Here is a 25,377-nt window from a genome sequence, read left to right on the forward strand (position 1 = left end):
GTCGTTCACCACCCCGTTGGTCTATTGTCGTACAGACTTCTAGCACAGTCTTTCTCGACTAGTTTGAGGGTAAAGGGAATATTGGTCATATTTAAAAAGACGTAGCAAATATTTTTTTTTAAAATATGATCAATATCAGTACATCAATAATCTATACTAATATTATAAAGCTGAAGAGTTTGTTTGTTTGTTTGTTTGTTTGCTTGAACGCGCTAATCTCAGGAACTACTGGTCCGATTTGAAAAATTCTTTCACTGTTAGATAGCCTATTTATCGAGAAAGGCTAGAGGCTATATATTATCCCCGTACTCCGACGGAAACGAGAACCACGCGGCTAAAACCGTGCGGGGTCAGCTAGTTAAATATAATTAGATACATGGAGATAAATCTATTCAATTAACGACAAATACGATACGCAAACTTCCTAGCCGTGCCGTGCCGTGCCGTGCCGTGATAGCCCAGTGGTTATGACCTCTGCCTCCAATTCCGGAGGGTGTGGGTTCGAATCCGGTCCGGGGCATGCACCTTCAACTTTTCAGTTGTGTGCATTTTAAGAAATTAAATATCACGTGTCTCAATCGGTAAAGGAAAACATCGTGAGGAAACCTGCATACCAGAGAATTATCTTAATTCTCTGCGTGTGTGAAGTCTGCCAATCCGCATTGGGCCAGCGTGGTGGACTATTGGCCTAACCCCTCTCATTCTGAGAGGAGACTCGAGCTCAGCAGTGAGCCGAATATGGGTTGATGACGACGAAACTTCCTCGATAGACAAGAGCAGCATCGTTCAATAGTTAAACTTTACACTAGCTGTACAATGTACATCGTATTTTCAACACAGTTCGCCGGCGAAACTTCGCACCTGAGTTTAATTTTCATTGCAGTCACGGTTTGGTTTCCAATTTACCTCTCACGTCAGTGTCTCGGAGCACCGAACGAAGTTAAAATGGACTGAGCCTGCGACAGTTAGACATACCTCATTGGATAAAAAATATTAATTCCGTATAGAACTTGGTTAAGGGTCTAAAACATACCAGTATTATTAAATAGTAAAAGATCATGCTGTAAAGAAGTTAAAAATGCGTATTTGATATAGTTTTTCAAACGCCAAGAACACTGTCAGATATTTCGTGACGTCACGTGAACCTGAAGTTATAGTAAACAAAGACACGTCAAACGATATTTTACTTTAACCCGATTTATATACTTTAACTCACAGTTTTCCTGGATATTCGTCAAATACGTTTAAAACTTGATCACGTGACCTATCGATAGTGAATGTCATTCCCATACATTCTTTAACCGACTTCAAAAAGGAGGAGGTTCTCAATTTAACACTGTTTCTCTCTCTCTTTCTTTCTCATTTAAGGGGGAGGTATACGTGACTACGGCGTCAGTGTGGGTACATCGTCCGCATTTTTGACTGTAGTCTTAATCCAAAAAAAATATGCAAAAAATATATGTTGATATACACAATATAACGCATGTCCTTGTGGTTTTCAGCAATGTTAATTTAATTTTTAAATATCCTATATAAATACGCAAAGTAGCCTCTGTTTTCGTAACTTGTATCGATTTAACTTCCAAACTATGACTTTTGAGTATTTTTCTGTGTCTTTTATTAGTATTGTTACATATGGTAAGAACACAATACTAATGGATTCATGCTATTATTAATGTAAACTATGTTCTTAATAATTTATAATGATTTTATTTCATAATTAAAACTATCAAAACGCCTGGACAACCCCGCGGTCGCCTTGTGAAGACAGTGCGGGATGAGGCACTGCACTGAATGACGACCTCCGTGGCGCAGTGGTATGCGCGGTGGATTTACAAGACGGAGGTCCTGGGTTCGATCCCCGGCTGGGCCGATTGAGGTTTTCTTAATTGGTCCAGGTCTGGCTGGTGGGAGGCTTAGGCCGTGGCTAGTTACCACCCTACCGACAAAGACGTACCGCCAAGCGATTTAGCGTTCCGGTACGATGTCGTGTAGAAACCGAAAGGAGTGTGGATTTTCATCCTCCTCCTAATAAGTTAGCCCGTTTCCATCTTAGATTGCATCATCACTTACCATCAGGTGAGATTGCAGTCAAGGGCTAACTTGTAAATAAAAAAAAAGTGTGTGTGAAAGGAGATGCGAGATATTTCACCGTCCTGCTCATTCGATCACAGTCGTTGTCGTATATCTCTCTCTTAAAATGAAGAATGTCTGACTATGACATGCCCTTGGCCCACGAAGTTAAAATGTAAACGTTGTGGTCATGTCACTTGGCACCATTATTTCGCTTCTTGACGCTTTTCAATGGGTTTCGCTTGAACATTTGTTACGGTGTTACAAACGTCTGTTCTTTGCCTAATGTAAAATGTTTAATTTAACTAGGTTAATGTGTTTTACAATGTTCGTATGGTAATTGGATGTGAACTGTTTCATTAAATTAGGTTGATGTTCTATAATATCACCTGATGGTAAGTATTAGTAAGTAAGTGATGATGCAATCTAAGATGGAAGCGTGCTAACTCGTTAGGAGGAGGATGAAAATCCTCCTGAAACGCTAAATAGCTTGGCGGTACCTCTTTGCCAGTAGGGTGGTAACTAACCACGGCTGATGCTTCCCATTAGTATTCCAAGGCATTTTTAGCAGTTTTGACGGCCTCCGTGGCGCAGTGGTATGCGCGGTGGATTTACAAGTTAGAAGTCCTAGGTTCAATCCCCGGCTGGGTTTTCTTAGTTGATCCAATTCTGGCTGGTAGGAGGCTTCTGCCGTGGCTAGTTACCACCCTACCGGCAAAGACCTACCGCCAAGCGATTTAGTTCCGGTACGATGTCGTGTAGAAACCGAAAGGGGTGTGGATTTTCATCCTCCTCCTAACAAATTAGCACTCTTCCATTTTAGATTGTATCATCACTTACCATCAGGTGAGATTGTAGTAAAGGGGTAACTTGTAAAGAAAAAAAATCTTGAAGCAAAAAATCGCGATTATACACGATGGATTTTAATGGACGTCATGTCGGCAGCGCTGCAGGTATGTGAGTCGACCGTGGGAGTATTACAGAATAGGGGATATGTTATTTAATTTCATAATAATTGAAGTTAATTATCTTATGAGAGTAGATATAAGAAGATAATGTACAATAACCATGTTCAAACGTCGCGTCGGAGAAACGTTCAAAGAAAGTTTAAATTGTGTTTTCGTTGCCTGTCGCTCAACTGTGCCTCTCTTCAATTATAATTTCATCTCGCACCTGTTTATTACAATTGTCTTACTTAATTAATTCAATTATATTCAAATAGGGGCAAACCATACCATTTGGTGCTGACCCATATAAATAAAAATATTGATTCTATATCTGTAGGAATATCGACATAAATACCCATATTTATAAATATAAACTGCAATTTTCAAAGTAAAGTGGACCCAATCACTGTTTAAATTCCACTTTCATCATCATCATCATAATCAGCCGATGGACGTCCACAGCTGGACATGGGCCTCTTACATAGACTTCCAAACAAAACGGTCTCGAGCCGCCAGCATCCAGCGGCTCCCTGCAACCCGCTTGATGTCTTCGGTCCACCTAGTGGGGGGTCGACCAACACTGACATAGCTCAGCGAGCGACGCTGAAGTGGCAATGGGCAGGCCACATAGTTCGAAGAGCCGATGGACGTTGGGGTCCCAAGGTGCTGGAATGGCGACCCCGCACCGGCAAGTCCACTTTACTTTGAAGAAATTTGATATTTAAATCCTAATTCATGTGTATAAATAAGGCCGAAAAGTAGACTGTGATCTATACCAAACTATAGTCTATGTCTGTGCCAAACTTCATCCAAATCAGTTCAGCCGTTGCGTTGATTGAGTTACAAAAACCTCATAAAATAGTCGATAAATTTTCTGAACATTTTCAACATTCTGCGTAACTTTCTTAATTTTTCATTCTATAACCTTTTGCGAATTATCAGAAGACATGAAATACATGAATGAAATCGGTTAAGTCGTTATCAAGGCGAGGTTATCAAGGTGTGACCAAGAGAAATAGGGATTAATTTTTTATCCGGATGAGAAAAGAAATCGTATTTTTTACTATTTTTACCCGACTACGTCAGAAGGAGGGTAATGTTTCTGGAGCCAATGTATGTGTGTTTGTATGCCCATTTGGCACACTCTACAGCCCAAAGACGAGACATTTGACAAGTCATTTCGTTCTTCAAATTTGTGGCAATGGCTATTTAAATTTTCAAAACGAAAAAAAGGTAATCCTACTACCTCTTTGCCAAATTTCAAGCTTGTGACATAAAAATAAAGTAATTTCTCTAAACTTGCGAGAGTCTTTAGATCTCTTTAATCTGGCCCTATCGCGAGATCTGTTTTTAGCGGGAATTTTTGAATTATCATCGTTTTATATTTATTTCGCTATATTTTCCTGTAGTTTAGCGACTTCTCTGACGTAGTTGGTAATGCTGTGGTTCTCAACATAGAGGATTCCAAGCACTGCTCAGATAGATAGATATATTATTTAATACACATAACAGAATATATGTACAAAACTACAATATTCATCAAGAAATTAAATAGGTGGAATTAAAAGGCGGTCTTATCGCTAATAATCTCCTTTAGACAACCCGCTATGTAAGTTCTAAAATTGGCTCAGCTTTGGTCTAGTAGTAGGCATCGGCCGTGGCTAGTTACCACCCTACCGGCAAAGATGTACCGCTAAGCCATCTAGCGTTCCAGTATGCATAGAAACCGCCAGAGATATCATCTTCATCATCTATCAACCCATATTCGGCTCACTGTCTCACTCGAGCGCTCGAGTCTCCTCTCAGAATGAGAGGGGTTGGACTAGGTTAGGTAAATACACCACGCTGGCTCAGTGCGAATTGGCAGACTTCACACACGCAGAGAATTAAGAAAATTCTCAGATACGCAGGTTTCCTCCACAATGTTTTTCTTTCACTGTTTGAGACACGTGATATTTAATTTCTTAAAGAGGTATTGGTGGAATAAACTTTTTACCTCTGCCAAGTACGCTTCTTACGAGTATACCTACTGTATCATCACTTATCATCAGATGAGATCAAAGTCAGTAAAAAAAGTTTCTTATTCAAGTGTAAGTAAACACTGGCCGTAACTAACAGTGACGGAAACATGAAAATATTGATTTCCGCACCTTTTGCGCACCAAATTTGCGTTGCGGCGCGCGCATCTGTCAAACTGAAGTTTTCATGTCTAAGAAAATTTTTCGTGCGATGTGAATTTTCTTTTATACCTATTTAACCATATAAAAAAGTCTTTAAAATAATCTTTAATTATTGAAATATAAAGTGAACGTGAAATTAAGATAATAGTAAGTGATGAATACAATATTTGAGGTTATAAAAAATGTAGGTTACTGTGCTTTGTGAATTGTTTGTAAATTGTGCCATGTTTACACTATCGGCTGTGTTATTACTTGTGTGAGTAAGCTATGCTGTAGAAGTGATTATAATCTAACTTTAATCTAGTATATAAATAGAAATACCAGAGTATAAGTCACCATATGGACCGGCATAAATTATGAATTCACTTATAGATGTACGATTTTGTAGGATTTCTTTTAACTAAGACAATGTGCTTCAAAAATGTCGAGATGTCTACGAATATTCGGAGCTTACTCTTACCGTCTGTCACGAAGACATTCCACCATCCTTCTTATAACCTCCTTTATATTACTGATGACGATAATCCTCCAGCTGTACGCTTTTCGGCATCAAGATTTACCCCATTTTTCATCCAGAATCGGTGATTTCGAATATAGACCTGGCGCATTTTTAGCAGGACAACACCCCAATGAAAACACTAGTTACTGCCATTTCAATTACGGTCTTCCAGAGACTGTAGTTTGGAAAAACACCCCTGTGTATCATTCTCCAGAAGGTAACTTTAAAAGCGCTTACATGGTGATATACAATGCTGTTCAAGGCACAGCATTCGCTAATCATTCCAAATACAATGCGGTAACGTATGCTACGCAAGCGACACCAGAATTTATCTACCATATCGTGGAAATAGCAAGATTTTGGGATGGACCAATCAGTCTCGCAGTGTTTGTACCAGATTACGATTTAGATATCACCATGCAAATAATGAAACACCTATGTCGATGTTATTCAGCTATGTCGAAAGTATCTCTGCATCTTTTCTTCCCGAAACGGCATCGGCCGAAATTAAGGCAGGAGATCTTATTAACTTACCCAACAACTATGGAGACTCCGACTACCACTAAAAATATGTCAGCAGAAGAGATTTTGGCGAATAAAATTGAGAGATATAGGAAATTGAACAACAAAACAAGAGCGGAATACATACAGTGGGTGAGAAAAACAAAGATAGAAAGAATGATGGCAAAGATGCCAAAACAGAGGGTAGTACCGAAACTGATATTCGAAGATTGTTCTGGAATGACAGATTTCGATATACGAACATTTAGGCATGATAAAAATTTGATATATCCAATAAACGTGGGCAGAAATGTAGCTCGGAACGCTTCAAGGACGAACTACTTCATCGTGTCAGACATAGAGTTTGTGCCGAGTGACGGATTAGCGACGAAATTTCTGACAATGGTGAGGAAACTTATGGGCGATAAGAAACGGGACGAGGGATGTATATTCGCTAAGACGGTCTTTGTAGTGCCGCTGTTCGAAGTTGAGAAGGGGACGGAGATACCTCGCGACAAAGACACGTAAGTTGATAAATGATCCTTTCAGCGTTCAAAGTACCTGCATTCGTGTGGACGGGTTCATTGTGAGTAACAATGGGCAAATGTGCCGTGGGTGTAGATAAGTGCGGGTACGTTGTCTTCGTTCACTAACACGCTCTAAAGTGCATCAAGTAAATGGATGTCCAGCGCAGCGATAGAAGCATATTCACTTTAGAGTAACTTAATTCTTAACCAACAAGGATACACTTCCGTAAAGACAAATTTCTCTAAGATATAGTTAACTATTATCATAAATAGATCAACTTTATAATTTACATACGTTTCTTCTTCGGTTTCAACCTAGTTTAAAATTAGTTAGAAGTCAATTATGGATATAAGTACTTTTTTATTATCTTTAAATTTAAGTAAACATGGTTCCTTATTACCGTTGATCACCTACGCTATAACTTGCAAACCGTCAATTTCAGTATTATTTTATATTTTTTTCTACACATTCTTTTGGACTTTGGAACAATAAAGCTAGGAATATTGTAAAACATCCTAAGTTATGTTAAGGAAACATACCAATAGAAAGCTACATTATCAGCAATTAACGTAAGCTACATTTTATCCCCGAACTCCTACGGGAACACCAACTATGCGGGTAAAACCTTGGGGAGTCTGCTAGTAGCATATCATAACATACATTGTCGTGTAGAAATCGAAAGGGGTGCAGATTTTCATCCTACACCTAACAAGTTAGCCCGCTTTCATCTTAGATTGTACCATCACTTATCATCAGTTGAGAGAATTAGGTCAAGGGCTAACTTGTTAAGTATAAAAAAAATGCTCAGTATGATCCAGAACCCGAACCAAGATCCTCGTGATCCGATGATTGCTACAGATAATTGTCGATTAAAATTCTTCAATCCGCGTTATGTAACAAAGAAATAATGTCGTAAATTCGTCGTCCTCCATAAAATTTTAAGCTGTCGTTGTCAAGCCACATAAAACGCGAACAAAATGAACCGGCAACGTTTTACGATTGATATAAAGGTATGGTGGGGCTTAATAACGGTCTTAATGTAAGTTTATACTTAGAAGAGACTTGAAGAAAGTTCTCTGTCTATTGTCTTTTCTTGTCTTGTCTAATGTACGAGTAATCCTGGTAATATTATAAACACGAAAGTTTGTGTGGATGTTTGTTAGGTACTCTTAAATGCCGCAACTACTAAACCGAAATAATACCCTGGATTAATACTCAGGCTACTCTTTGTTAGGAAAAAGTCCATGATTTCCCGAGATTTCCCGAAAAACTGATGGTTATGATGATATGAAAGTTTGTTACTCTTTCACGCCACGCCTACTGAACCGGATTAGCTGAGAATAGTTATAGATTATAACCTGAAATAACACATAAGCCACGTTTTATCCCAAAAAAAATAAATTATGTGTAGGTACCTACTTATTTTTCGCGTGTAACAGCGCGGAGAGCAGCTAGTAATATTATAAAGAGCTAAAGGTTGAGAGTTTGTGGTTGGATCTACTGGACCGCGTATAGCCTGTGTGACTCCTTTTACGTGGGAATACGGGGATAAAATATAGCCTAAGACACTCACAATTAACATGGCTTTATATTGGTAAAATATTCAATAAAATCAGTTCTGTAGGTCCAGAGATTACCTCCTACGAGTTCAGTAACTTTACCTCTTTATAATATTAGTTTAGGAAAATATTACAAGTATGAGAAGACAATCTTGAGCAAGGCCTCGTCGCTGCGTTTTTACCTAAGCCTAGAAGAAGAACTAGTAGCGTATTAGAATTTTTAACTTCATTTTTAAAGCCTACTATACTTTTATAGTCATACTTTTATAGTCATCACGACGACGAAAGTTTCCGGCTCCCCGATTGTTTTCCCTAGAGCCGTTCAACGTTCATCGGAACTGAACGACAAGTGAAACGTGTGAACATTGACAGCTCATTTAGCTCACTGAACGTTGGAGTTGAAGTAAAAAGACCGATATAAATTAGAAAGCATTCTTCGAATTCCCTCAAATAAAATATAGAGAACAACTTACGCGTGGATATTGAAAAAAATGAGACAAGGCGATTCGATATTTGGTTTCATGATGCGTGTTATTTTTCGGGCACAACGATGACTTATACAAAATAAAGTTATTGTGAGCATGAGAATAAATTTATTGCAAACTTATAACCAGTTAAAGCTTAAAATAATTTGTGAAAAAAAAATGTCCAGTTAGATAATTTTAAATGACAAAATTTGTAATATTTTAATTGAACAACATGCAAATACGGCAATCAATTGTCTATTGACTTTTTTGTCTAAGTCACTGAAAGCTGGAGTTATGCAGTCTGTGACGACGTATCAGACAGAAAGAAAACGGTAGAAGGTGGCTAGCTAGTGTAGCTTTATATAAAACTACTAAGAAACTAATTTTTAATTCAGTGAGCTCTGTATTTGGTCCGTGTGCATAAAAACTCAATCCTTTACGATTATAGGAATGAATTTTTGTTATTTAATTGTACCTAATATATTTTTTGAATAAGCATGTAGGTAATTGTAATAGTAATGTAAAAGTAATGTAAGTAATTATTTCGGAAGACGGTTCTAGGAAGAATCTTCTACACAAAGAAAGGTAAAACATAATAAAAAAATAAATTAAATCAATTAAACTCTAGTCTTTATCAAGTTATTACGGGACCAGCGGCGTAGCGGGTAGTTATAAAAATATCGTCACCTAGAACCGAGCGCTGTAATAAACGATCTATTGCAGATACGCTGTGATCTCGTATTTCGTAATTATCCTAAAATTTCCCAATGGTGGCGAATACGGGTTTAAGAATATTTTTATAGTGTTATTCCGTTAGGTATAACAAAAAATTGAGATGTGATGCCCAGTGGATCTCTCTGCCTCTGCCTCCGATTCCGGAGGGTGTGGGTTCGATTCCGGTTCGGGGCATGCTGGCTTTTCAGTTGTGTGCATTTTTAAGAAATTAAATAGCATGTGTCTCAAATCTGTGACGGAAAAACATCGTGAGGAAACTATGTAGGTTTTCGAGAAAATTAATTATCTGCGTGTGTGAAGTCTGCCAATCCGCATTGGGCCAGCGTGGTGGACTTTTGGCCTAACCCCTCTCATTTTGAGTGGAGACTCGGACTTAGCAGTGAGCCGAATATGGGTTGATAATGTTTTAGAATATCGATTTTTCGACAATGTTAAAGTTGTATTACATTCTTTGACACCACATCCAGAATCATAATCTGCATGCTTTTTGCTTTTAAAACTGTGAACAGAATTCGATCCTCATACCCATCCTATGCACACTCAACTCATCACAGCGCCTGGTCTAAAAGAATACGTGGTAATATGTTAAAGAATTTTTCATTATTTTTTTTTCCAACAGTTTGGTGAGCCTTATGACGGACAACCGTGCGAAGTACTTCCACCAGAAGGTGTGTGCCCACTGTCAGCGTTTCCCCGGCCTGCAGTCCTGGTTGTTGCGACCGTCACCCAGCGGAGTTGAGGTATTTATAGTGTAGGAATAGTCTGAGACCTATATGACGTCGCTCGATCTCGAGTTGGCTCGTGCCGACGCTAGGTGGCGCGACTTGTTTCCGTGAAGTTAGGGAGTTAGAGAGGGGTAACGATTGGTTGGCGGGAACGACTTGCGATATAAGGCGCTCGTCGTACGGTCGACTTTAAGATGCTCGTGGCGTTCGAGCCGTCCACATTTCTTGTTGTGTAATTGTTTATGGGTTAGTTGTGATAGGCGGGGAGAGTGACTTGATTCGAAAAGGGGAGTGTTAGTAACTATCAAAGGCGCCTTTAACCCTACACACAACGATTACAAGTTCGTGACTCCATTCAAGGTCATTTTCTGCCATTCTAGGGTCTTATTTTGGTTACAGTTTGATTATGTTACCTAAGTTGTGAATCATATTCTTTGTTCGACATTGGTCTTCTTATTGTAGTAATTGCTAAAAATATATATTCTATTGTTAAAACATTTTTTACGATGTACAGACGGGCGCTTTTGTATTTTAAACTGTAGAAATGTCGACAAAGCATAAAATAACAATTTTTTATATTGTTAATTATTCATATTCTGGACTGAATTTTTTTTTTCATCCAATTTTCAATATATTTGATTTGATATAAAATAGTTTTCATCCACTAATCAGTTCGGAGAAGGTCGTTTTATATATTGGAATCTTAGATTATAGCTTGAAATATTCGTTTGTAATGGTCCGCACGGTCCGGGAGGGGTAGCAATGCCCCGGACGGACTTCATACCCGCACCGTCCTTTCCCCCCGTCGCTCGTATATCATGGGAGTGTCATCAATGAACTTGCCAAGCTATACGAATTCTGAAAGATAAATAGGTATGAAAAGTCTAAACTTCGTTCCGAAATTCACGTTTATAAACACGAGATGATTGTACAGACGTTTCAGCGTTTAACGCTACAAAATACATCCATCAAAGAATATTTTATAATGTTTGCGTCGCGCTAAAAGGCAGTCATCCGTATCTGTCGGGAGACTCGATTGAAGTGGCACTGAGTTGACGCAGGGCAATTGGATTTTGCTAAGGAGGATAAATTTTGCTCGTGCAAACAAATAATATCTGGTGAAAGCTCAGCCGTGCCATGCTATACTACGCCATGCCATGCCATGCCATGTGTCATGCCATTACTCTGTTTCTTTGGATACAGTGTTTTGTGATAACACTTAAAATTAGTAAATATATAATAACTGGCGGATGCTCTGCCGTGCCATGCCATGCCATGCCATGCCATGTGTCATGCTATATATTACTCTGTTTTTTTGGATACAGTGTTTTGTGATAACACTTAAAATTAGTAAATATATAATAACTGGCGGATGCTCTGCCGTGCCATGCCATGCCATGTGCCATGCCATTGTATATTCAGATGCAGTGTTTTGTGATAACACTTAAAATGAGTTCTTGTATAGAAAAAGTAGCGGACGCCCGAGACTTCGTCCGCCCTTTGACCTCCTTTATCCGGCCCTATCCCCGACCCGATCCGTTCTTAGTGGATACCTACGAACTATAAACTACCTCCCTGCCAAATTTCATCTATGTACATCAAGCGGTTTTCGAGATTTCGTGATTTGAATGACCTTTCGCATTTATATAATAAGATATACATATTACAAGTTAGCCAGTGACTACAATCTCACCTTCTGTAACTGATGATGCAATGTTAGATGGAAGCAAGCTAACTTGTTAAGAAAAGGATAAAAGTCCACACCCTTTCGTTTTCTACACGACATCGTACCGGAACGCTAAATCGCTTGGCGGTACGTCTTTGCTGGTAGGGTGGTAACTAGCAACGGTCGAAGCCTCCCAATAGCCAGACCTGGACCAAGTCCGTCTGGTAAAACTGCTATAATGCAAATTGAACTTTGTAACAGTAATTAACAAAGTCGATATTTCAGCCCATGTTGATCGCGCGAAGAGAGTACCCCTACCACAGATGGGAGCCTCTGTACTTCGGCACCAAGAGCGAGCCGTTGTACAGCGAGATGCTGTCTTGGGAAGGACGACAGGACAAAATGACGCAGGTAATTTAGTTTGCGTAAAATTAATAATTTTATTTGTATCATTACATACACTTAATGTCACTCAGAAGGTTGTGGGAACATCTTTAAACACGAAAAACCGCAAAAGTCTTGGACCTACCGTTTTTCTGGGGCTCCATCTAATGAGTCAACATTTAATTATCTTTTTTAGGTTAAGTTTTTAACTAGGGTAGGCATTATTCGAGTACGAAAAATTGTACAAAATGAAAAATTCGTCCTTCAAGCTTTGTAATGAATCGTCAGGGGATGCAGTAAATTTATGAAGTGCAGTGCACGCTTAGATGGTTTGGTTACGCCACTGCTCAGATGGTATGGTTACGCCACTCCTCGCATAATTTAGTTACGCCACAACCCATATGGTATGATTACGCCACTGCTTAGATGGTATAGTTACGCCACTGCCACGCCTATGAGCCTTTTTCCTGTAAAGGTTTAAAAAATCCAGGCACTTATTGGATGTGGGTGGTTAGCGTAAAGGTTTTTAAAAAAATCTGCTCAGTCGTAGTCCGCGTGGAGTACCTGGACTGACACACAAGAAGACCCAAAGGCTACAAGGCCTTAGCCCCGAATGGGGCTAGAAGAAAATGACCGGGGGAGCAAGATCCCCCGCGTCTTACCCGGGCAAGAAGGCATAGCCTCTCGTCCCGTGTCCCCACCCGGATTTATTTATTTATTTATTTTTTATTTTTATTTATTTTATTTTATATATATTACCTGGGAGGAGATGACCTGCCTGCATTGATCAACTGTAATTTTTTTTTCTCTTTACGTGACATGGCGTTTATGCAGGTCTAGGAGTGACAGATAATGACATTGAGTGAAATCCCGGACTTGTGACCGAATGATGTAGGGTTAAAACGTCTTTTAAAACTAGTTAACACTCTCCTTCTCCACTCAAGCAATTCCCCCGCCTACCCCAAAATATTACACGAAGGATTATCTAACAAAAGGTGTGGAGAGATGGAACGACCGGCCTTCTACTACTTCCCACCTAACTCATGGAACACGTCGTACTATCTCAGCTCGTGACGACACAAGCCGACCAATCAAATGGCTCACTCGCGCCGACATACTAGGCCTATCAGAAAGTTAGAGGAAGATATAAAACATCAATGAAATATATTCTGTCAATTTATCGTAGTATTAAATTGATTCTATTGTGTCCCTCATTCTGATTCAAAGTAAACTAAATCCCACTAAAGTTTATATTCAACTAATCTGGCTAATAAAGTTTACAGTTTACTCCATTCTATTGTTTCGCTAATGAAGATTTCTGTCGACATTGAACTTCGTTATCGTAATATCATAAAGCCTTCGCTAGCTCGCGAATACAATATTCGCTTTGAGAAGTTTAGATGCGTTAGTGCAATTTAGTTCACCTTGTCTGAAACTAGGGTTAATTCTGTAAGTCGAAATGTAATTTGTATCGTATGTAGCTAACGGGTTCAATATACAATGTAGTTACTTATAGCGATATTGCCTGATGGCCTCTGTGGAGCAGTGGTGTGCACGGTGGATTTACAAGACGGAGGTACTGGGTTCGATCCCCGGCTGAGCCGATTGAGGTTTTCTTAATTGATCCAGGTGTAGCTGGTGGGAGGTTTCGGCCGTGGCTAGCTACTCTACCGACAAAAATGTAACCCCAAGCGATTTAGCGTTCTGGTACGATGTCGTGTAGAAACTAAAATGAGTGTGGAATTTAATTCAACACTAAAAGTGTTTTATAGTAATGGTACACTTTATTAGTTAAGTGTAGGTAGTTTTATTATTTTTTTTATTTACATATTATGAGAGACGTGATAGCCCAGTGGATATGACCTCTGCCTTCGACTTCGAGGGCGTAGATTCGAATCCGGTCCGGTACATGCATCTCCAACTTTTCAGTTATGTGCATTTTAAGAAATTAAATATGACGTGTCTCATACGGTGAAGGAAAAACATCGTGGGGAAACATGCATACCTGGGAATATTCTTAATTCTCTGCGTGTGTGAAGTCTGCCAATCCGCATTTGGCCAGCGTGGTGGACTCAGGCCTAACACCTCTCATTCTGAGAGGAGACTCGTGCTCAACAGTGAGCCGAATATTGTGAAGATGGGATATGGAGTTTAGACCCACCACGCTGCTCCGATGCGGGTTGGCGGACGTCACACACGTAGAGAATTAAGAATATTCTCTGGTATGCATGTTTCCTTACGATGTCTTTCCTTCACCGTTTGAGACACGTGATATTTAATTTCTTAAAATGCTGAAAAGCATAACTGAAAAGTTTGAAGGTGCATGTCCAAGACCGGATTCGAACCCACGTGTGACTTATGTCTACAGTGTTTAAATATATCTACTATGTTTTTGTTTACTTCCAAATAAACCAGATGCTAGAGATGTGCCTGCAAGAGTACAGGATGGTTGTGCTGGACGGCGGGTTCCTCTGCCACGCGGCCGCAACCAGGAACGGGTCTCGCCACAACCGGGCGGAGAGGATGAACCATCGCCGGTACCAGACCATAATAGCTTCGTTTAGACATAAGTATCCAAGTAGACCCAAATGTAAACTGATGTATGGTAACTAATTTACTAATTTATTATATTTCATGTGATATTAATTAATTGTCTATTATTTCTGTTGATACATTTCTTGCAAGGTAAGTATCATTTTATTGGCAAAAAGCAACATAATATGTTTATTATATTTAATACTATTGGATGCTTCGTCCGCGTGGAAATCAATGTAAACTTTCAAACCCTATTTTACCAGTTTAGGGGTTGAATTTTAAAAATGTTTTAATCACATTATGTTTCTTATCTTTTTTATGATATGTTAACAAATTTTTGAAACTGTCACTCTAAAAATGAGGGCCTTTCGATACAAGCTAATAACCTCTATTTCACCCTCCTCTATTTTTATTTTAGGATCAAAAGTAGACTGTAACCGTAGACATATACAGGTTGTTCCATAATTAATTTACAAGTCCTAGCTACATGTAGTCATATACAGAGTGTTTCATGAATAATGGGTAAAAGTTAAGTGCTAGCCTAATTACCTAGAACTAATCAAATTAGTTTTAGATAATTCGGTGATGTAAGCACTTAAATTTTATCCACTACTGGCTGATGCTTGCGGTTTCGTCCTAGCAGAAATTAATTAAAAAAAAATCCCCGGGAATTATGGATTTTATTGTTTAAAAAGCTTGTGTATAGTTTGCCAAATTCGTGGATGACAATCCCAAGATATGCGGGCAACGGGGAGGGAAGGACGGCGCATGTGTGAAGTCGTGTGCGGGGCAGAGGCTGGAAGTAAGGTGCATCAGTTGTGGGTTCTGTCATCGCTACCCGCCTCCCGGTCCCCGCGGACTATCGGGAGTGTTAAAATCCACAGTAGCTAGTAAACTACTACCTAAACTACTTTAAGACCTCAGCTATTAAAGTCAATTTTTTTTTTAATTTTGCTTTTTATCTGTGTCAAATAATAGTTGTATAGAGTAAATAACTTTTAACACTAAATTTAATTTAATACGAGTACATTATAATACTATATTACAAAATATTTTTTTGTAAACAATTATATTTTATTAAATCCAAAAAAACATCATACTGTATATTATATTGTACGTCACTATTTTGTTCAACTGCTTCTTCTAACTTCAAGTAAGTAGAAAAAACATAATTTTCAAATTCTAGTTTAATTTCTAGAACCGTTCAACCAAATTAGCGATACAAAAACAAAGTGATTTAATTTATCCAAAACAACCAACTTCATTTGCAATTAATATTAAATGTTGGCACACGCCGTGTTGTCAGTGATAATATTGATGTAAGTTTCAATTGAAATAGATTGTTTATTTTATATTGTACCTTCTAAGCTCGTTTTATTAAGGCTGTGTTAACACTATTATTTTAGTTTTCAACTAGCGGACGCCCGCGACTACATATGCGTGAACCTCAGTTTTTCACAAATCCCGAGGGAACCATGGATTTTCAGTTAAAAAGTAGTCTCTAGGTAGCTCAAGAATTTATTCTATCTTCCAATCATATTAAGTCTTAATAAAATCCGTTCAGCCGTTCCAAAGATTAGCCAAGACAAAAATAGAGACATAAAAATTAAAAAAGCTTGTGTTTTGATAAATAAATACAACCACTTGATATAAATTTAAGACAGTTATTTTGAAATCACAGACGGACATTAAAATTTTATTTATATGTGTTGTTAGTGTATGTTGACAGATAAGGCTGTTTTTGCATGAAATTGTTTATATATAAAGCCGAATAATAGCCATACATTTTAAGAAATTTAATATCACGTGTCTCAAACGGTGAAGGAAAACATCATGAGGATACCTGCATACCAGCAATGACTAAAGCGAGATCACACGCCTGCCCCGGGGGCAATCAACATTATAGGTACACCTTTAGGGGCAATTTGAAATTTTCTCTTCACACGTGTCAGTCAGAAACTGAACGACGTGTTTGGAATGATGCCAGTAACTAAAGACTCGGTATTGTTTGGCTCTTACATCAGTTCAAACACAATAAAAAGGAAAACTAAATTGTACTGGGTAAAGAAGTTGTTACAAAAACATAAAGAAAGAAAGAAAAGTAAGAAATATCTTTATTTTTAGGTAGTGCCACATATTACGATATTAAATTCTAAATATATAGCTTATAGTTAGAGCAATAAAAGATGATTCCTCAGTGCCTGAAGACAAAAGTCTTCGAACAGTGCGCGTTGCCAGTGATGACCTATGATTCCGAGACTTGGTCGCTAACTATGGGCCTCATAAGAAGGCTCAGAGTCACACAGCGGGCGATGGAAAGAGCTATGTTAGGAGTGTCTCTGCGTGATCGAATTAAAAATGAGGAGATCCGCAGAAGAACGAAAGTCACCGACATAGCTCAACGAGTTGCGAAGCTAAAGTGGCAATGGGCGGGGCACATAGTTCGAAGAGCCGATGGACGTTGGGGTCCCAAAGTGCTGGAATGGCGACTCCGCACTAGTAAGCGGAGTGTTGGCCGACCCCCCACCAGGTGGACTGACGACATCAAGCGAGTCGCAGGGATTCGCTGGATGCAGGTGGCTCAGTATCGTGGTGTTTGGAAGTCCCTACAAAAGGCCCATGTCCTGCAGTGGACGTCCATCGGCTGATATGATGAATAAAAGATGAACGCCCTGAAATGTGTGGCATAACCTAGAAAAAGGCCCCAACTCAGCATTTTGCCACATAATACCCAAAAACAAAATGCAGCACTGATTTTCAGTTAGGACATAACGAATCGATCGTTGAAGTAATTGGTTAAATACTTACCTTTACAAAAGCAAAACTATGCCAAAGAGATAATCAAAATTTTTCAAAACATTTTCTTCCTATATTAACATTCATTGCACCAATTAATGCACCAAAAAAAAACATGATTTTTCTATTATTGAAAAAAAAATAATTTGTGTTAATATATTTTTTTATAATAAACTTTAAACTTTGTAATAAGTTTTTTCTCATTATTTAATTAGGATTAAAATTAGGAGATTCGAAATGTGTACTATTTAATGAGATGATTGTTTCTTTTCATTAGCCAGTAAGTACGTATTTGATTATATTTTATAGTTTGTATTTTTATCATTAGTAGAACATAATAATGTATAATAGTCATGAAAATCATTATTCTATTGTAGATAATATGCACAAGCGATATTTTAACGTAAAATTTTAGTTGTTTAATAAACTTTTAAATTGTTGAGATTCATCCAGCCATATTAAACGCTCTAGGGTAACATTTAGTTACATAAAATTAATATATGTAATACTTAATGAAAACTATAATGTTGTAATAATAAAGGAGATGGTCCAAAATTGTATGGAGCCCAGGATCATTGTACCCTAGCGGAAATAAAAGAAGATATTTTTTTTAACTAGTTTTGGTTATACAAATCTACGAATTTATTTTAATTATTTCGAAATAATGTTCATTGTCTCCCAAGAAATGCAACATTATTAGGGGTCATAATGGCGGATTGATGACATTTTCAATGCAGTAATCGATTTGACGTTTGCTGTCAATTGTAATGTCATAGTTGCTCTATGGGCGCCATGTTGATATAAGTCAAAAACTTGGGTTTTTATTTTAAATTTTAATGATACGGGGACAAGAGTGGACCTGAAATGGACCATCTTCTTTAAAAAAAAATATAGATTTACGTCGACTATGTAGTGATCATAGTAAGTATTATGAAATATATTTTTCTTTACTTGTATAAATTTTATCTATTTGTGTATTATAATATTCATACTATCTTATGAACAGCACTAAGTACGTCCTACTTGAAAATAATAAACTTTATGTAATGAAAATAAAAATGTGTATTTATTCTATTATCCGTAATCAATATTTCCATTTCATTTCCTTAATTATATACCAACAATAGGCTAGTTGTCAATTTTTAAAAGGGTCTTAAATTATTCAATAAAGATTTTAAAAAAATATCATATTTTTCGAGACTTACATCAAAAATTATTTTTAACCTTTTGACCTTTGTAACTTTTTTGCCGGCACGATGTCGATTCTTCACATCTTTATAATAACACCGTAATAAAGATGTTAGAACTATGATAGCCCAGAGGATATGACCTCTGCCTCCGATTCCGGAGGGTGTGGGTTCGAATCGGGTCCATGGCATGCACCTCCAACTTTTAAGTTGTGTGCATTTTAAGAAATTAAATATCACGTGCCTCTAACGGTGAATTAAAACATCGTGAGGAAACCTGCATACAAGAGAATATTCTCAATTCTCTGCGTGAGTGAAATTTGCCAATCCGCATCGGGGCAGTGTGGTGGACTATTGGACTAACCTCTCTCATTCTGAGAGGAGACTCAAGCTTAGCAGTGAGCTGAATATGGGTTGATAACGAACGAAAGGTGTATACAAAAATTCAGGTCACGAGGAATTTTTCCCCAGATAAAACCTAAAACGACTGGCCATGTTTTTAACCCCTGAGACGTTAAACTCACGTAAACGACTCACGAACTCGCCTAGTCCATCGCGCCCGCCTCCGCCCCCGCTTTCGCTTGTTGTATGTGAACAAGCACTCAAAGTTCAAAAGGTCAACGCGGGCGAAGTCGGAGGCGTCCTACTTTTTTTTATTCTTTACAAGTTAGCCCTTAACTACAATCTCACCTGATGGTAAGTGATGGTGCAATCTAAGATGGAAGCGGGCTAACTTGTTAGGAGGAGGATGAAAATCCACACTCCTTTCGGTTCCTACACCGTACACGGCATCGATCCGGAACGCTAAATCGCTTGGTGGTACGTCTATGCCGGTAGAGTGGTAACTACCCACGGTCTCCCATCAGCCAGACCTGGACCAATTAAGAAAACTTCAATCGGCCCAGCCAGGGTTCGAACCTAGGACCTCCATCTTGTAAATCCACCGCACATACCTCTGCTGTCTGTTTGATCTTAGATATATATTAAATGTCTGCTTACGAACCGTATACAATTTCCTCAATATAGAATTTAATATATATAAAAAATGATTAATGTCTCGCTGTGTAAACAGGTGTGTAGGCAGAGGCAAACAAAAGGCAATATATTGGAATTAAGAGCAAATACGTCTGCATGCTATGTCCACAGTTCGACAAAAGGCAGACCTTTTATTGTAATATTTGTACGGAAACAGAATTTCATTTCGAATGATTGAATGTACGTAGTAATTGACTTTTATTACAAGCTTTAATTTAAATTCTTCTGTTACAAAATCTTGGAATTTAATTAGAACTCCTAACGTTTGATTGGATTCCAATTAGGTATTGTTTATTGAAATGGTAAATTTGGTATGATCCGTGATAGCCCAGTCGGATCTCTGCCTCCGGTTTCAGAAGATGTGGGTTCGAATCCGGTCCGGGGCATGCACCTCCAACTTTTCAGTAGTGAGAATTTTAAGAAATTAAATAGTACATGTCTCAAACGGTGAAGGAAAAATATCGTGAGGAAACCTGCATACCAGAGAATTTTCTTAATTCTCTGCGTGTGTGAAGTCTGCCAATCCGCGATCGGCCAGCATGGCCTATTGGCCTAACCCATCTCATTCTGAGAGAAGACTCGTGCTCATCAGTGAGCCATATATGGATTGTTAATGTAAACGATGACGAGACATTTTAAGGAAAGTCAAAAACAGGTTTGTAATGAATATAATTAATATAATTTCTGCATTTAATGCGCGCGCTTTAAGTAAATAACTTAAAGCGTGCTTTAAGTAAATAACTTGAGAAAATTTCGTTTAATAGTAGTAAAGAAATATAAGTAGATTTCAAAAACAATTTATTAAAGTAATAAAATATAAAAAACAATCTCGTAACTAATACGGGTGTCTCAACTCCTGTGGCAGACTGTAACAAAAGAAAAATATTCATAAGACAAAGCTAAATTGAATACAATAAGAAACTTAAGCTAACTTATAACTAACAGAGGTAACTAATAGAGCTATATAAATCATGCCCACGTGGAATAGCGGCAAGAATACTGACTGCATTTCCTCGTTCGATAACCAGGCTGATACTTTGATAACCTGAACCGATTTTGATATTTTTTTGATATAGAATAAAACTGGATTTAGATAAGTCTATAATGATCGATGGTGAAACACTGGAAATGGAGAGTTCCTCAGTTTTCCTGGGAGTGACCTTGGATTGTAAACTTCAGTGGGGTGCTCATATAGAAAAACTGTTTATTGTGGAGCAAGGCTGCCGATATACAATCTATATTTGTACTTCAAAAAAGAGCAATTCGAGCAATATATCAATTAAAACCACGCGAGTCCCTACGTCAAAAGTTTAAAGAAATAGGTATACTAACAGTAGACTGTCAATATATATATATATAACAGTACAGTATATAATTAATTTGTACTAACGAAAAGGAGATTTAAACCCACGTCTTACTAGACACGGGCATAAGTTAGTTATTTCTGGATATCGTCTCCAAAGAGTAAAAAAATCTTTTGTAGGTTTGGGTGTACTCTTCTATAATAAGATCTTCAAGGCTGTGATGGACCTGCCAATGCATAGCTTTAAGAAATGTGTTAAAAAACATTTACTTAGTCGAGAGTACTACAACATTGATGAGTTCCATAATGATAAAGATGCTTGGAGCCCGTTGGATCAGCTTCCACCTTCACACAGGAAGTAAAACTATAAGAAATGTAAACAGTAATTGTTATCAATTGTAAATTATAATACTGTATGACTTTTTGAAAAGAGCAACTGTTGAGTTTCTTGCCGGTATCTTCTTAGCAGAACCTGCCTTCCGAACCGGTGGTAGAATCTTTACAAATAGTCAACTGACGTGTCAAAAGTGCTTGTAAACTGAGCCTACTTGAAATAAATGATTTTTGATTGATTGATTGATTGGAATTAGGTACGGAACGTGGTCTGTGAACATTACATTTGTGAATAACAAATCCTACTAATATTATAAACGCGAAAGTTTGTTACGATGTTTGTTACTCTTTTACGCTGCGGCTACTGAAGCGATTTGGCTGAAATTTGGAATGCAAATAGATTTTACTCTGGATTAACACAAAGGCTACTTTTCATCCCGGAAAAGGCCATGGTTCCCGCGGGATTTCTGAAAAACTGAATTCCACGCGGACTAGGTCGCGTGCGTTTGCTAGTATCGTCGTCACTGCTGAGCTCGAGTCGCCTCTCAGAATGAGAGGGGTTAGGCCAATAGTCTACCACGCTGGCCCAATGCGGATTGGCAGACTTCACACACGCAGAGAATTAAGATAATTCTCTGGTATGCAGGTTTCCTCACGATGTTTTCCTTCACCGATTGTGACACGTGATATTTAATTTCTTAAAATGCACACAATTGAAAAGTTGGAGGTGCATGCCCCGGACCGGGTTCGAACCCACACCCTCCGCAATCGGAGGCAGAGGTCCTATCACGGCTCTTTGCTAGTATACATATAAATAGAAGAGTCACTGTGCTCATTTCAAATAAATTGACCTAGATAGTGCCAGATGGACCAGGATAAAGAAGGCACTTGTGTCATTTTTCTTTTTTTCTTTTGTTGCCTTTCATTCGTGTTCTATTGTGACAAAAGCTTTGCCGCCTAGATACTTTCAGCCATTTGTGTCGTTAGTCATTTTCACAAGATTCGTGGGAGGAATATTATATTTTCCCTGACGAGGCTGACTAAGGACACAACACCTATAATTATTTAATTACTCGACTCAAATATTTACATTTAATTTAAAAGGACACTATCCTGAATATTTTGCAGGCCTATATGGACAACATGTTTATTTGTAAATCTGTTGTGGTCAATATATACAATAAAATGGCCATGTTTATCTAAATAAATATGATTATTAATATTATTAGCGGACACCCGCAATTCTGTTTTATTGAAATTACGTTTTACGCACAAATCCCGTGGATATCATGAACCGGAAATAACCTCTATACCTAATTTAGCCTATGTGTTAAATTAGGATATAATCTATCTCCATTCTAAATTTTAAGCAAATTGGTTGAGTAGTTGCGGCGTTATGGAGTAATAAACATACACATTTACTATACATCATTTTATCATTATCAGCCCATATTCAGCTCACTGCTGAGCTCGAGTCTCAAAATGAGAGGGGTTAGGCCAATAGTCCATCACGCTGGCCCAAGGCGGATTGGCAGACTTCACACATGCAGAGAATTAAGAAAATTCTCTGGCATGCAGGTTTCTTGACGATGTTTTCCTTCACCGCTAATTGGTCACTTATGATTAGGTTGACTTACTTAGGCTGTATAAGATGAAAAGGCATTTTCCTCACAGCCTCCTCCGCTATGTCGAGAGGGAAAGCGAATTCGATCATGTTCTCGTTCAAGCAGTCATTGTACGTGGAGGCTAGTTGACATCTGTCTGACATCCCTTCGATGCTGTCGAGGCAGAGTCGGGATATACTGTGTAGTTTGCGCACAACACGGGAGTTCTTGCCGTTGACCAGGCTTGCTAGATGAACGAGGAGATCTCGGTTTACCTGGAAAATAAGTTTTAAATAAATAAATGATCATCATTATCATAAACAACCCATATTCCCTGTTGACGACTCCTCTGAAAATAAGAGGGGTTATTAAATTAAAGGCACCACAATGGCCCAATTGTGGATTGACAGACTTCACACACGTAAAGAATTAAGAAAATTCTCAGGCATGTAGGTTTCCACACTATGTTATTTCTTTACCATTTGGGACCTCGAATGAGAATATTGGTCATATTTAAAAAATAAATATTCAATAAAAAAATATACACTTTTTCGTGGCTTTCTGCTCCAGCATGCACGACGAAAGCATTTCCCTGACCTGGTGATAAGCGGCAAGTTGGTGAAGTCTGCTCTGACGTCTTTAGGTGAATCGCGGACCTTGAAGACACAGGACTGATTCATGGGTACTAAAGCATCTATTAAGTTACCATGCTTGTTGGAATATCTAAAGGAAAAACGGTTGGAATGCTTGATACACACTTTCCCGTGGCTGATGACGTCACTCTGCTCCAGCATGCATGCCGCGAAGCATTGCCCCGACCTGGTGATGGGCGGCGAGTTGGTGAAGTACGCCCTGACGTCTTTGGGTGAGGCGCGCACCTTGATGACACAGGACTGAGCCATGCGTACTAAAGCGTCTAGGTGACCTTGGACCTTTGGAAACATAAGAACGGACGGTTAGATCTTTAAGATCTTTAACAGCCTGTTTTAAAGGCCTACTACAGGCCCAGGCCTTTCTCATTATAAGAGAGGGGATATGGAGCTTACACCCTCCACGCTGCTTCAAAACGGATTGGCAGGCTTAAGGTGATAATGTTTCTGTAACGACCACTATCAGATATTTATACTTTTTATACTAATATTATAAAGCTGAAGAGTTTGTTTGTTTGATTGAACGCGCTAATCTCAGAGACTACTAGTCCGATTTGAAAAATTCTTTTAGTGTTAGATAGCCCATTTATCGAGGAAGGCTATAGGCTATATTTTATTCTCGTATTCCTACGGGAACGGGAACCACGCGGGTCACGCGGGTCACGCGGCGTCAGAAGTACGGGGACCGATAGCTTATGTACTTTTCCGGTCTGTTTTACGGTCGTGAGCCACGTGCATCCAGCGGTTTCCTGCAACCCGCTCAAGGTTATATAGATACAACGCTAGATGGATTAAATTTGAAAGTCCGAGAACCCTCAAATTCCCTAAAATTAAGGTAGGCAAAGTTTGCAAGCACTTTTGAATCGTCAAGTTTAACTATTTGTAAATACTCTACGACCGGTTCGATAGGCAGGTTCTGCGGAGGAGAGACGGCAAGAAACTCAACAGTTGCTCTTTTAAAAAGTAATTCATACAATATTGAAATAATTTTCAATTGTTAACATCATTAAAATTTCTTCTATTTTAACTTTCTGTGTGGAAGTAGAAGTTTATCCAATGGCATCTTTATCAATAAGGAACTCATGAACTGAGTAAACACCCTAAATATGTGTGACGAATGGTGATTACCTTGGGGTCCGTAAAATCAACTAATGTTCCAGAGAATCCGTGTGGTTGTCCGGCCAGCGTTTGCGCTACTACACTCAACAATATGAAGAGCAGCATTGTTCTGTAAATGTAATGAATGCCATCGAAACTTGTAAAAATATACCAACTCTCGCAACTTAGTTCTTCTACCGTAAATAGTTGTGAGATCCATGTAATAAAAAGTCGGTTACTTTATGCAGTCCGTTGAGATTCAAGTAGAGGAGCTAAAATACTAGGTTTTCTTTCTTCTAACAAATATTCACTACAAACTCAGTGAAGTACGAGTACGTTTTTTGATCGACTTCAAAAAAAGGAGGAGGTTCATAATTCAAGTCTGTTTTTTTGTGTGTATGTTACGCGATTAGTCGAAGACCCTGGACCGATTTGAATATACCTAATTTCAGAAGTCTCGAGGAGGATTTAATCAAATATAGAAGTCTTTATTGCACACGAGATTAAACTTAAAGTAACAAAAATAAAAAAAAAAAACAGAAAACACAAGGTTGGTCTTATCTAAAAAGGTA

At 38.4% G+C, this 25,377-nt stretch overlaps 2 protein-coding genes across 2 annotated transcripts; one reads left to right on the plus strand and one right to left on the minus strand.

Moving 5' to 3' along the window:
- The first annotated feature begins 5,220 nt into the window (after window positions 1–5,220).
- LOC112053220 (uncharacterized) lies at window positions 5,221–18,654 on the plus strand. Its single transcript, XM_024092566.2, has 4 exons — window positions 5,221–6,724; window positions 10,109–10,229; window positions 12,166–12,291; window positions 14,680–18,654. The coding sequence occupies exons 1-4, from the start codon at window positions 5,622–5,624 to the stop codon at window positions 14,875–14,877; spliced, it is 1,548 nt and encodes a 515-aa protein (XP_023948334.2). The 5' UTR covers window positions 5,221–5,621; the 3' UTR covers window positions 14,878–18,654.
- Window positions 18,655–20,652: 1,998 nt separating this feature from the next.
- LOC112053216 (uncharacterized) lies at window positions 20,653–24,931 on the minus strand. The gene is made up of 4 exons (XM_024092557.2): window positions 24,836–24,931; window positions 23,816–23,989; window positions 23,091–23,332; window positions 20,653–20,683 (listed from the first exon to the last, which is right to left on the minus strand). The coding sequence occupies exons 1-4, from the start codon at window positions 24,929–24,931 to the stop codon at window positions 20,653–20,655; spliced, it is 543 nt and encodes a 180-aa protein (XP_023948325.1).
- Window positions 24,932–25,377: the final 446 nt, after the last annotated feature.

Source organism: Bicyclus anynana, chromosome 23 (genome assembly GCF_947172395.1).
Source record: "Bicyclus anynana chromosome 23, ilBicAnyn1.1, whole genome shotgun sequence".
In the NCBI taxonomy this organism is placed as follows: Eukaryota; Metazoa; Arthropoda; class Insecta; order Lepidoptera; family Nymphalidae; genus Bicyclus; species Bicyclus anynana.